General features: G+C 41.2%; 1 protein-coding gene across 4 annotated transcripts in view; it reads left to right on the forward strand.

Moving 5' to 3' along the window:
* SH3BGR (SH3 domain binding glutamate rich protein) overlaps window positions 1-14180 on the forward strand; it is a 29994-nt gene that overhangs the window by 12133 nt on the left and 3681 nt on the right. For 2 of the 4 annotated variants that reach the window (XR_014026234.1, XM_081326232.1), the window contains exons 2-7: window positions 3333-3518; window positions 3803-3883; window positions 6355-6429; window positions 7334-7450; window positions 10244-10273; window positions 11271-11396. Coding sequence is in view for 1 of the 4 variants with exons in the window: in XM_081326232.1 (XP_081182358.1) it covers window positions 3333-3518; window positions 3803-3883; window positions 6355-6429; window positions 7334-7450; window positions 10244-10273; window positions 11271-11360 (579 nt within the window). In the remaining 3 variants the exon portion in view is untranslated. The remainder of the gene's footprint in view (window positions 1-3332; window positions 3519-3802; window positions 3884-6354; window positions 6430-7333; window positions 7451-10243; window positions 10274-11270; window positions 11397-14180) is intronic. The other 2 variants (XR_014026233.1, XR_014026235.1) reach the window with 2 other exon arrangements.

Genomic DNA, 14180 nt, shown 5'->3' on the forward strand with positions numbered 1-14180 from the left:
AGAGGAGCCCGTCTTTGTTCAGCTGAATAAAAACGTAAAGCTTAAAGGCAACTTCTGGTTTCCTGTATTTTTTTTATCAAGCAAAACCTCAGAACCTGCATATCACCACCTGCAACCTTCCCAGCCAGCTTCTGGTAAACAGAGTCAATGGAGGAAGCCAGATTAGCTTAACAACCATATGATTCACTTAACAACTGCAGTGATTTGCTTAACAACTGCGGCAAAAGTCATAAAATGAGGACAAATCACTCAACAATTGTCATGCTTAGCAACCAAAAATTTGGGGCTCAATTGTGGTTGTAAGTTGAGGTGAGGGCTACCTATATTTATTGAGCTTTCACACCAAACCATTTGTTATTGTTTATTGACATATAATAACTTGTTTGTTTATTTTATTTATTTAGCTGCTTCCATTCTTAAAAGGAATGAAGCAAATTAAAAGTGGAAGTTTGTATCCACATCTCTCCTCACTACACAGCATGTTCTATTGCAAGGATGAGCAGTAATAGGTTCTCATTGGCACCCTTGTGATGGACTCCTACTTAGGGCTAAGGAATATGATTTGCATTCAAAAAGATCCAGATTCAATCCCAAGCACCTTATGGTAGGCCTGCAAGAAATGCTTCTTGAATCTGGCGAGCAGCTGCCTCTGAGAATCCTGGATCAAAATGGATATAGACCAGTGGTGGGATTCAGCCAGTTCACACCACTTCGGCAGAACCAGTAGCTAATTTTTTGTTGCCCAGGCCCAGAATGGACTTCCAGAAGTGTCATCCACACAGAGAACTGGTTGTTCACATATCTGAATCCCACCACTGCCAATAGAAATTCTCTCTCTCTCTCTCTCTCTCTCTCTCTCTCTCTCTCTCTCTCTCTCTCTCTCTCTCTTCCTTTGAAATTACGAAAAAGTAATACAGGATGTGGAGCCAAGGAACTGAGGAGAGGACGCCAGGGGAAAAGGAAATTTAAGACCTCCAATCTTTCATCCAATAAGCCCCACCATGCCACTAAGGACCTTGATTTCAGTACTGCTAAATCTCTGTGCTGAGTTTTCAAATTAATTTAGAAATAAAAGCTGCTTAATTAATTGAGATTTAGGTTTATTGATTTTTTGTTGTTGTTGTTGGATGTACTCTTAGCATTTGGAGCTGATTTAAAATCTGCCTGATATTCAGGACAGTTTCCGAACTAGATTTATAAATAGAAGTCATAAGAAATGTGTAGAAGGCTTGATTAAGATTAAGGGCCGGATTTGAATCTTGTCTTGTGGGTTAAATGCATATGTTTCTATTTGTAAATGCCTGGAAATATGACACATTGAAATTACTGCATTACAAATGCAACGTTGCAGGTACATTAATATTTTTATTTACCTGGACATTTTCATATGGAGTTTGTTCATAGGCTAATCCAGGGGTGTCAAACTCAATTTCATTGAGGGCCACATCAGCATTGCGGTTGCCCTCAGGGGGCCGGGTGGGTATGGCCAGGGTGGGCATGGCCTACTGGGTGGGCGTGGCTAGAGTGTGTATGGCCTACTGGGTGGGCGTGGCTAGCTCTATATCATTTGCATCAAGGGTACCTATGGCGGCTTGGTCTGGAATGGGACAGATCTGAGGGTCTCTGGCAGAAGGAGGGTCTCTGGGCCAGGGCAGTGGGGGCCGTTCCCTCACTGTTTCCAGGATGGCTTTGCGGGCCACATGAAACCACTTCGCAGGCCGGATCCAGCCCCCGGGCCTTGTGTTTGACATGTCTGGGCTAATGTAATTTTATTTTTCTTCTGTTGATTTATTTATTCATTGCTACTTATCATTTCCAGTTGCCATTTCAAAACTGCTTACATCCAGTAAGTGCAAGATTTGGGGTTAGAGAACAGGAAAAAGGTACCCTTAATCAATCTCCCTTTCTCAGGACACTCATCTCTTCCTTATTCAGATTTGGTTGCTTACTCCCACTGAGTCCAACAAGCATTGAAGGAGACAGCTCCAAACAAATGAGGCTATTGCTTCATCTCTAAGTTTAATAGTGAAGCACTTGCAAAAGTTCAGGCTACAATGGATGACCAATGATCCTTATTGGTGATGTGTGCTCTGCTCTTGGAAATCATCAGAAAAAGTTCTTGCCAAACTAAAACATTCCAAGCCCTGTAAATGTGAGACATTCCTCCATCTCCTTATAAATGAACATTGCTAAGTGGGTGCTGACCAGGGTGGCTAAAAACAACTCTGTTACTGTTGTGTCAACAAATTATTCTGTGACAGGAGAATTACATATATGCATTCCAAGAATGCATGACCTTGTCTTCCACAGGAAGAACAATGTAGAGAGACATTTTCTCTCTTATTCTTTTACTTACCCGATATTGTAAGATAAACTGCCTATCCTGACCACATCTCATATAATCAAGTAATTCTACTTGTAAGAAGTGGCTTGCAAAACATCCTATATTCTCATAATCCTAAAAATCATCTGGACTAAAAGCTGAACTTTACTTCAGTGCTTGCAAATGGGGTAGAATTCCCCTTTGCACCTGAAGGCAGTACAGGACAGTTGATGTCATATAAGAACAAAGGGCTAGTTATGAGGGCTGGATTGGGAAAGAGACAAGGCATTTGATTGGTACCCCTGCTAGCAGTCCATCTGTCAACTGTCAACCCTATCTCTTTCACATCCAGCAATGCAGTTCTCTATGCTTCTATTTTCTTTCTGTAATGTTAAAGTTGTTGGCTGCTGCTTCCTGCCCATTTAGAGCTTGTCCAATGATAGCAATCTTCAGTTAGCCTTTGCTATTTTTGTGGAAGCCAATTAACACATTAACCCAATGCGTATCTACTCTACTTTGATAGGCAAATTCCCTGTTGGAGATCATTGGGGGGGGGGGGGAAAGCCATCAGTATGGCAATATCAGCTTTGTCAAGACTCAGAACTTATCTTCATCATGGCAGTCTCCTTTACAAGAAATAATCATGACTAATCTTGCTTAGTTAGTTTTTCTGAGATCAGCTAAGATTTGCTAATGGAGCTACCTGCTTTGGACTTACCAAGTAATAATACAATTCTAAACACAAATTGGCAATAAGTTGAAATCAGTGAGACTTAATTATATATAATCATGCCTGTGCTTGCTTTGCAAAAGTAACATCCATTATTAATAGTCACTCTTACTCTCTCACATTAGCATCTGCTCTGCCCTCAGCAAGTAGTTTTTCTTTTTCAGTTTCCTTGTTAAATATTCAACTGCAGCTATAATTTGAATAAAGAATTGGGTTTTTATGCCTCCATAAATTGAAATATGAAATAATCAATTCATTTTCTCTCTCTTATCTGACCAGATTAAAAAAAAACAGCAAGAAGTAGTAGGTTTTTTAGAGGCCAACAAAATTGATTTTAAAGAAATGGACATAGCCTGTGATGAAGACAACCGGAAATGGATGAGAGAAAATGTTCCAGGTGAAAAGAAGCCACAAAATGGGATCCCTCTCCCTCCCCAGATATTCAATGAGGAACAGTATTGTGGGGTAAGAAAAAAAAGTTTAATGTGGTTAAGGGATAATGTGTTTACGAAATGCACATAACATGCTTCATAAAGTTTGTGAGAAAGAGATTCCTTGATCTAAATTAATTTAGGCCCACAATGCAGGAGCATGTTAACAGGGAAAGACTATGCTAATAGGTCGGTCAGATGGATAGTTGAAATAAGTGACATTCCACTATCCTGCTTCAGTTATTTTTCTTTACTGTATTGGTTTGGCTTAATTTGAAAAGTTAAGATCATGTTTATGTGTTTTTGTTTCCTTTTTAGGATTTTGATTCATTTTTCTGTGCAAAAGAAGAAAATTATATTTATTCATTCCTAGGACTTGCTCCTCCCCCAGGCTCAATGGTATGAATTTATCTTATCTTATTTTTCTTTTGATTTGTCTTATAAAATTGATATGCTGGTTTTTTTTTTAAAAAATGAAGCTGCAGTTTCAGATAGCTGTAGGCCACTTAGTTCTACTGCATAGTCCAGTGAGCCCTTCATCTCCCAGCTCTCTCTTTTTAAAAAATGTATACATTGGACCAGGGCAGGCAACCTGTAGGCCCTTCAGATATTATTAAACCCTATATTGAACAGATATCTGGGAGTATAAAGTAAGATCAAGAAGCTAAAATAATATCAAGAAATTTATGAAAAGCCAAATAATTATTCCTTTCCATAAGAGAATGTCCCCTTTCTCTGATAACCTTAAAGCAGGGGTGGGGAATGATGGAACTTTTATGACTTGTTGACTTCAACTCCCAGAATTCTTGAGCTGGCTCAGGAATTCTGGGAGTTGAAGTCCACAATTCATAAAGGGGCCATTGTTCCCCACCTCTGCTTTAAAGGACAGTAGCATGGACATATTGTAAGAATATGAAGGGAAGTGAGGAAAAAAGAAAAAGAGCTGGATGGAATATACTGTATTTCCTAATAATCTTTCACCACATTTGTGTGCTAAATTAAATTTCTGAGAATTTTCTTTCCACCCTTGTAATGCAATTAATGTAATTTGAAACACAGTGATTATATGGGGCAGCTGGCTGTCCTGCAAGGATAGACTGATATTTCTGCTTTCAGAATCTTTTCTTAAGGACAATTAACGCATATACAGAACAGTACATGCAATTCTACACTTCTATGTCATAATAAGGGGGATAATAAATTAAAGGGAAAACAAGATTACTTTTCTTTTAAGTCAAACAGAGCTGGAATCCTAAAAAAAAACAACTTAAAATTTCTTATCATTGAAAATAGATATGTCATTTTTTAAATAAATACCAATGCCCCCAACCTTCGTTCATTTCGCCGGGACCTGAAGACCTGGCTCTTTGAGCTCTCCGGCCCAGGCTGAGAATTTTAATTTTAATTGGGGCTTTTATTTTTTTTCAGGGATTGATTTAATCTTTTTAAATTGTTTTTAACTTTTGTATCGATCTTTGTTTTATTTTTTTATTTTAATTTTATTTTAATTCCATTTATATCTCGCCCTTCTCCGAAGACTCAGGGCGGCTTACAAGCTTAGCAGTAGCCTTCATTCTATGTATATGCCTGCTTATTAGGGCTTTCACACACACCCCAAGCGGCATTATTACAAAGTCAGCTTAATTGCCCCCAACAATCTGGGTCCTCATTTTACCTACCTCGGAAGGATGGAAGGCTGAGTCAACCTTGAACCTGGTGGGATGCGAACCTGCACTAATTGCAGGCAGCTGGTGTTACTTAAGGAGGCATTAGCCCACTGCTCCACCAAGGCTCTAAATACCCTGTAAACCACCCTGAGTCCTTCGGGAAAGGGCGGTATATAAATCCAATAAAATAAATAAAATAAATAAATAATGAATACATAAATTCTATGCAGGACGAACAATTCTCTTACATTCAAAAAGGAAAGTGTTTTTATGTAAAATGCAGCTTGCCTCTCAAAACTTGTTTCTGCCATCAGTATTCGGTTTGATTAATGCTAATTTACATTCCTTCTTAATCCTAACAAATATAGCATTTCTGCACTAATCTGCATTTGGAATTTCCCTGAATAATAAAAAGTAGACATACAGTTTAGTAATAATGCATTAAAAATGATACTCACAATGTTTTAATAGCAGGGTTATGATGACATTATGGAAGATGTACATTCTGTAAAAACAATCAAAATACTTTTCATCTCAATATTCATAGGACAATTCATCTACTGAGAATAGTTTAGTTTAAGGAGTGCAGGAAGCCTACAACATTCACTACTCAACGGCTCTGTGTTTCAAAAGATGGGGAACTGGCCTTGACCACCATCTCCCTCCTCCCAAAATACCAACATATCCATGGATTCCTGGCTGAGTTCACATAATGCACTAAGCAATAACATAGCTTGTTTGGGTTTGGATCAGAGTGGTGTATAAGCCTAACCATTGCCATTTGCAAAGCATCATTCATACCTTAGGTGTAATGTATGAAACCAGCCACTCTGTCTTTAGCATCTGTTGCCTGAAGCAATATCCTCATTCTGCCCAATGAAGTCTACATAAGGATTATCATAACCAAAGAAGTGCATTGCCTATCAATGAAGAATGAGATAATGCTTCAGTGTTTTCTCTAAGTTATTCTATGCCTTCTAATTGTTTTGATGTTGTGTATTCCAGAGAGTAAGATAATAAATAGCAAAAGTTAAGAGAACCTGTATTTGCTCTAGTTTCTGCTATATTTTTATGGCCTAAGAATGCAACTAAATATGCTGAGTCCATCTATCACTGCACTTTGTTTAGGCCATAAAACTGCCTGGCTCACTTGCTTCTACCTGTTTTTCAGAAGATTTCAATTATTTGTATCCTTTTGCACAGGAAGGGAGGATTACAGAGGAAGAATTGACTGTGCCAAATGGGGATATTTCTGGAGAAGAGAACAAAATTGCAGAGGCAATATATTTCTTTTCTGTATATCAAAAAATATTTAAATCTATGTTTGTATGCATGCACACATCTGTGCTGAATTTAGTTTCATGGGGAAAAAACAGAATTCTTAAATAATAGGTTTTATCTGCCTGTTATCTATAAAGGCTATTGTGATCGCAAAGGTGTGAAAGACACCGGGTTGCGAGTGAAATTCTTCTACTTGCATGCAGGGGTATAGGATGCTTATGTATATTGCAGAAGTGGGGTAGAATAGAGTAGAGTAGAGTAGAGTAGAGTAGAGTAGAACTTTTTATTGGCCAAGTGTGATTGGACACACAAAGAATTTGTTTTGAGTGCATAAACTCACAGTGTACATATAGTTGTAGTTATAAGCAGATCTAGGCAGGCCAGATGCCAGACTGTGTGGCGATCCAAATTACAACTACGATTTCACATTCAGGCTTTCACGTTAAGTGTGGGAAGTCAGAAGACACAGCTGGCTCATAAGTGCAATATTAAGGGTGGATGAAAAGCACGCTCCCAGATCTGCCAATATATCTGTGTGCCCTATTCATTGGTAAGATATGAATAAGGCTTCTGTTTGAGGATGACAGCTCTCCAGGGATTAGTCAGAATGCTGCTTGAAATATAATGTGCTCCCATTATGTGAACAGAAAAATACGAGTTTGCAGACCTAACCATTCTAAACTTGAAATAGCACACCTGACTGAATCACAAAAATACTCATATTAATCTACGAATGTGTGTGTCTAACCAATATAACATGAAAGAGTATGCAAGCTCAGAACATAAAGGTATCACTCAATTATGCCTTTAAAAATTTAAGTGACCAAATCAGATTATTTAAAATCATCATAGTGAGCCTCACTGAGCCATGTGATTCTGATATTACTCATGTTGTTGCCAGGAGACTGAAAAATCTTCAGTTACTGAAGAAAATGAGATACAAGCAGAAGATGAGGTTGAGGCCACGCCCGAGGCGGAGACTGAGGGTGAAGCTCAGGCTGAGACTACCGAAGCAAAGGTTATTTTCTTTCTCTTGCCGGTTTTATTCAAAACTTTTCTCATTCAATTTTATTCCTCTACATTTTGTGCAAGAATGAGTCTCTGAATATTTACAGATGTGACCTGCAGCAAGGTGGCTGCTGCAGAATTCAGTCTGTCCTCTTCCATTTTCTCTCCCTACTAGTTTGCCCTCCCTCTCTCCCTTGCCCCTCCCCCCGACCCCTCAGCATTCCTATATTCATGGACCAAAAAATGATTTTGGGGTGTTTAGCTCCCCTTTCTTCAAAATAAATATTTTCTAATTGTGGGATTTCCACTAAACCTGCTGATACCTGGCTGTTCTGCAGGGGTGGTGTTACTTGACTGCATAAGCCAGGGGTGTTAAACTGCCGGCCTGCAGGCCGGACACTTCATGCAGAAGCTGTGCCTACCCCATTGCCGGCAATGGCAAAACTGTCCCGATACGTTGCGCGACATCACGTGATGTCACGAGTTTGACATGTCTGGCATAAGCTATTATAGAGGTAGTCTTCAATTTGTAACCACAATTGGGACCAGAATTTTTGTGGCTAGGCAAGGCAGTTGTTAAGTGAGTCACACCCAATTTTACAACCTTTTCCGCCATGAATCACTGCAGTTATTAAGTGAATCATGTGGTTGTTAAGTGAACCTTAAGCCAGGTGAGAAGGTCACAGACGGGGATCACATGATCCTGGGATACTGCAGCCATTGTAAATGCATGTTGGTTGCCAAGTACCCAAATTTTGATCACATGACCATAAGGATGTTGCAACAATCACAAGTGTGTGGAGCAGTTGTAAGTCACTTTTTCAGTGCTGTTTTAACTTTGAATGATTGCTAAACAAACGGTTGTAAGTTGAGGATTACCCAGACAAAAAGCCCCACTAGAGCTAATAAATCATCTTTTGCCCAATTTTCATTTCTACCAAGCACAGTTAGATAGCATGGTTTAGATTCACCAAAATGCATGAGAATTTGAGGCAGCCCCAAGGTTTTTTGTGCACCAAACTCACCTTTTTGTGAAATACTCTTAATATATTTGCCAAAAATTGGTAGTACAATGGCCTGCAATTGTAAAGTTTAAACCCTAAAACAAATGTTGAAAAGAAATCTGCTTCATCCACAATTGTGATGGAGTTCCAATCATTCTAGGCTTCTTCGGGATTCCCCAGAAAATCAAGTGTAGCCCTGGAATCTGTTCTTCATGACTGCAATGCTGGGAGATACAATATGAAACTGTACTTTATCACACACAGTCACATTCCTTACATAATTCCAAGCCTCATATTTCCAGGCAAATGACTGCTAAGGAGTGATAAGTAATTCTTCCTTCTGGAGGAATAAAAATAAGCCCTTTTATCTGTAGTTCCAAGCTGAAATTGGTTGCAGTGCAAAGAACAGGTTGCAACAAAAACAATAGTGTTCCCAGCATTGCTGCAGGCATAAAAAATTGCACAACCACTGTCCCTTCTTTCCTTATATTTAAATTCATTTTCCGTTTAACTCAAATTAAGCATTATATGACACTTAGCAAGTCTGTTGTCAAGAATCGCCTTGGCAGAATTACACTGCAAATACTAACACTACTGCTGTTGCTCTTCTACCTGCTAGTCCCTATCAACCCAACCTCTTTAAACCCTTATAGAAATCTGGGCAAGTAAGTAAACAACAGAAGACCCATGGCCCTTGATCTCCTTCCCCAGGAATGGTAACGGGGAAGCTTAGAAGCAGAACAAAACAAGAAGAAAGAAAAGGCTAAGATTTACAATATTTGGCACAGGATTAACCAAAACTGTGCCAAGATGAGCCAAATTCTGTAACCTCTACTACATGCACACCGAAGAAATATTTAAACTGCTTTCATACAGCATATCAGTGTCTTTCAGCCAGAAGTGGAGAACAATAAGGACCTGCCCCATACCTTCTGATTTGTTCTCCAGTAGGTGGTTGATTTTTCAAGCCTGTCTTTTCAACAAGCATTTGGGTTTTTTTAAAAGAGAAATCTGATGTTCACCAAATGCCGAATTCTGTAGCCAGCGACAAATCCCATGCTATGCAACTGGAGAGTCACTAAGTGCAGGCAATGCTGATGGTTTTCATTTCGACAATAAGAATAACAATGCCCCCCTTTACATCGGGGAGGACTGTGTAGAGAGAGTTTCCTCCTTTAAATTTCTGGGAGTCTACCTCTGTGAAGTTCTGACCTGGAAAGTTAACACAACCCAGGTGGCTAGAAAGGCCCAACAGAGGCTTCACTTTCTCAGGGTCTTGTAGAAGAACAGGGTAGAACAACTGCTTATGACCCTCTTTTACTGGTCTACTATAGAGAGTGTCCTCTCGTATGGTATTGTGGTTTGGTATGCTGGTCTGACAGCCGCGGACAGGAAAGTATTACAGGGATGACTCACACCCTGCACGGTATCTCTTTACTCTCCTATCATCGGGTAGGAGATATAGGAGTATAGCCAGCCGTACCAACAGGCTGAAAAATAGCTTTTATCCGTGGGCTGTTAGGCTTTTGAATGGGATATAATCTCTGTGAACTTATGCAGAATTGACTTGGGAGGCCGGTGTGTGGTGTAGTTGGTTCACATGGTGTGGTAGGATGGGGGGTTTGTTGTCACAGGGGAGGGAGCACGGGGGGGGGGAGGCTCAGCTAATCTCAATGTACACATGTACTTTGACAATAAAGGTTTATTATTATTATATGTATCTCAACGGTAGTGTTATCATTTTTTTGGCTTTCTTTTTAAATCCCTTTTTAGCAATAGTCTTTCACGGTCTGTTGCAGGAACAAGATGAAGAGCAGCCAGCAACAGAAGTTCAGTAACAAGTCTGAATTCCTTATTTCACATGATTTTTTTCATTGTGTTCATTCCTTTTAAATATATTTAAAATGTGCTGTGACAGCTATTTTTCTTCCAAATTAACTTTGGGAATATAACAGGACTGAAATCTAACAAGCAACATTTTTATTTAATTCTCATAAGCATGTTGAAGTTGGGCACAAACCCAGTGCCCTCTTCTGGTCAGAGGTAAGGATAATTCAGAGGGTAGTGAATATCTGTGGGTGATTAGGGAACCAACGTTAAACTGAAGTTACCATTTCAATTGTAGTTGTATTATATACAACTATTTTATTTTTATACAACTATTGTATTTTATATATTTAACAAATTTATATAACCACCTAACATGCCTGTGTAGATAATCTAATGTACATTATTTGCTCCAATGTATTCCAGAGCTATTCTCCCAACAAATATAACAGTATGGTGATGAGATTTCTTATAATTACCTAATTAAATAGAAAGGCTTGAAAGTCAAAGGGCCTATTCTAAACAACTCTTTGTACTTAGGTGTATGTGTATAGACTACTGTAGAAAGTTAAGTTGACATTTTGTACCAAGAGAAAAGTCTCTGTGTTCTCATTTAATCAGTAGGGGTAATTACTTATGTCTGTATGTGTTTCTGTAAAGAAACAATATTCATAAAATGCAATAAGCATTTTACTTGAAGTTTACATTTTTATTTAGCAAAATGAAATTGCTGGCAATGCATTATAATTGCATATGGTATATGCTACATTCAAATGAAGGAATTCTTTCTTATTCACAATTTATGTCAGAATTAGAGACCAGTTTATATGTGGCATGTCAAGAGTACTGAACTTGGTTACTTTTAAAATCAATATGAACTTTGCATTGTAGCATAAGCTTCTTATTTTGTCCCATGAGAAAATATGCACATCTGCTATAACAGATGTTTCTTTTAACTTCATTGTTTGACTATTCTTCCATTATTTTGTGTAACGAAAGGAAGCAGAAGCAGGACAGGAAGAAGAGGAGGAACAAATGAAAGAAGAGGAAGAAGAAAAGGAAGAAGAGGAAGACGAAGAGGAATCTTAGTACATTTGTTTGCTACTTTTTATTCAGATGTTTCAGGTAAGTATAGGAATAGGAATAGCACTTAGACTAATATACCAACCCATAGTGCTTTACAGCAGGGCTTTGCAACCTTTTCACTGATTGTACCATTTTTAGGATATGGCAATATTCGAGTACCACCTATCGCCTAGCAAGGTGTCAAAAACTTGATGGCCATAAAAAAGGAAAAAAAAGTGATAAAGTACGGGTAGTCCTTGACTTGCAACAGTTCTCTTAGTGACTGTTCGAAGTTACGACGGCACTGAAAAATGAGACTTATGACCATTTTTCACACTTATGACCATCCCCAGGGTCATGTGATTTACATTGGGATGCTTGGCAACTGATTCATATTTCTGATGGTCCCAGTGAACCCCTTTTGCAACCTTTTGACAAGCAAAGTCAATGGCTGGGGGGGTGGGGCATGGCCAACTTACTGTCACTCAGGTCAGGGGGTGCCTGTGAGGGGAGGCGGGGTCGCTGTGGGGAGGATCTAGGGGTCTCCAGTGGAGGGGGTGGGACTGGGGTGGGCACCATGGCATGGTACACCAGAGGAGCCTCACTGTCCCTCTTGGGCCATGCAGGGGACTCCCGGATTGTGGTGTGGGCTGCCCAGAGCCCTGCGCAGCAGAGGGCAAGAGCCCAGCCTGGCCCTCAAGCTTCCAGGGCACCAGGAGCCTGCAGCTCAACCGAGTCCAGCCCCACTTCCCTGAGGGGGTGCCCGGCTGCACTTACCTCCTCCTCGAGGCTGCTGCTGCTGCTGTGCTCACTCTACTTGGCCATGTTGCTCATGGTGGGTGCAGGAGGGCAAAGTGTGTGGGTCAGAGGGAGGCCCACTCCCTCTCCATGCGAGGAGACCTGGCTTTGTAACCAAAGCATCCTTCATGGTAGGATGGGAGACCACCAGGATAGGCCAGGAGGAGGGGGCAAAGGGATGGTGAAAGGGCAGCAGGGCTGCTGGTGGCCAAGTGCTAAGGCAGGACATTCCTCACAGCCTCCCTCCCTCTCATTATAACCTACCTTCCTTCCTTCCTTCCTTCCTTCCTTCCTTCCTTCCTTCCTTCCTTCCTTCCTTCCTTCCTTCCTTCCATTTCTTTTTTCCTTCCCTTTTCAGTCTTTCTTCTTCCTTCCCCTCTTTCCTTCTTTTTCCTTCCTTGCTCTCTTCCCCTCTTTTTCTTTGTCTTTCCTCTTTCCATTTCTCATTTCCTGTCCCTTCTTGGACGCTCAAATGCAAAAGGGGAAACATTTCTTGATGCCTCCTTGCCTTGTGATCAAATGCCACTTTTGCTAGTAGTTTCTGGCCACTTAAAAGATTGAGAAAAACTAGGCTCAGTTTATCCCGTGCTTGCATTTAAGGGGGGCATCCACAGACAACAGTACAGAAAAACTGTCAAAATTGTGGCGGTGATAGTTGATCAGAGCTCCACCATTTTATATGTGCAATAGCTTTAGCATTTAGGAACAGAGGTAGCTTAGTTGCTTTTTTATTAATACATAATCCTTAAAAGGGCTCTTCTGTAGGGACCCTGCCTTGGTTTAATTCAGACTGGAAATACAGCAAAGGAAAATATTTTTCCCCACTCTGCTTTGTCCTGTTTTCCCCACTGGAAATGGCTGTTTGCAACACACAAGCGGGGGGGGGGGGATATTTTCCTAAGAGCTCACAATTCAAGAATACCAATGTTAACTTGGATTGCCAACAAAGTTCTGACAAAACAGAACAAAAACCTGCTTTCTCCTTTGAATTAGGGCATTTCCAATCAAGTTGCCTCTCCCTCCCTCCCTCCCTCCCTCCCTCCCTCCCTCCCTTCCTTCCTTCCTTCCTTCCTCCACTTTTTTTTTAAAGCTGCTGAGGTTCCGGGCAGAGATGGCAACAGGCAGGCAGCGTTGGGCAGAGACTTCCCATTTTGACCCCTCCCCTGTCATTGCCTCTGGTGGCTCCCAGCTCACCTCTCCCAGATCCACACTCATGTGTGTGTGTGTGTGTGTGTGTGCGTGCGCGCACGTGCGCACGGGGTGTGTGCGTGTCTCACCCCTTGCAGCCCCACGCCCTCAACAGAGGCTGTTAGCGATGGCAGGCTGCAAATTAATGAAAACTTTTTTTTGGGTACTTGTTTCTTTTTCTCAAAATGACGCCAATTGCATCATGCCCTGGCCCCCTCAGCTCCTGCCCCCCAGCCCTGTGGAAGGCTGCAAGAAGTTCCCATCGCAGCTTCTCTTATCTCTCCCATTCTTGTCCTCCCCAATGTCACAGTGTGGAGCTGCAAGGAGTGAGACAAACCCCCACGCGCATGCACACACACACACACACACACACACACACACACACACACACACAAAGAAACATGTGAATGGGTCTGGGAGAGGTGAGCTGAGAGCCATGCAGAGGCTCTTCAAGCAGAGGCAACAACAGGGGGGAGGGGTCAAAATGGGAAGTCTCCTGCCCAGAGCCTCAGGCAGCTTTAAAAAATGAACCTGCAAAGTGCTCAGAACATGGCTGTGCATGCCCAGGGGGCAAGGCTGAGGCGGTGTGGTGGCCCATTGCTGGTTCCAGGGCTGCCCCGTGGATCTAAGGTTCAGCGTGTTCTGGCTTTGATGGTAGCTACAAGGTGTAAATCAGCACCCAGTCGGCGTGGGCTTGCCTCTTTTCTTTTTGAGTGGTCAGCAGGGACCCTGGATGCTCACTGCCTCCTGTGCATGTACCCAGGGGGTGGGGCAGGGGCAGCCCCTCGGTGGCCCTTTCCCGCCAAAACCTCCTCTTTATATTTCCTTTCCTCTCTCCCCTCCTTTTCCGTACACCTC

The sequence above is a fragment of the Vipera berus genome (assembly GCF_964194415.1).
Source record: "Vipera berus genome assembly, chromosome: 4".
Lineage (NCBI taxonomy): Eukaryota > Metazoa > Chordata > Lepidosauria > Squamata > Viperidae > Vipera > Vipera berus.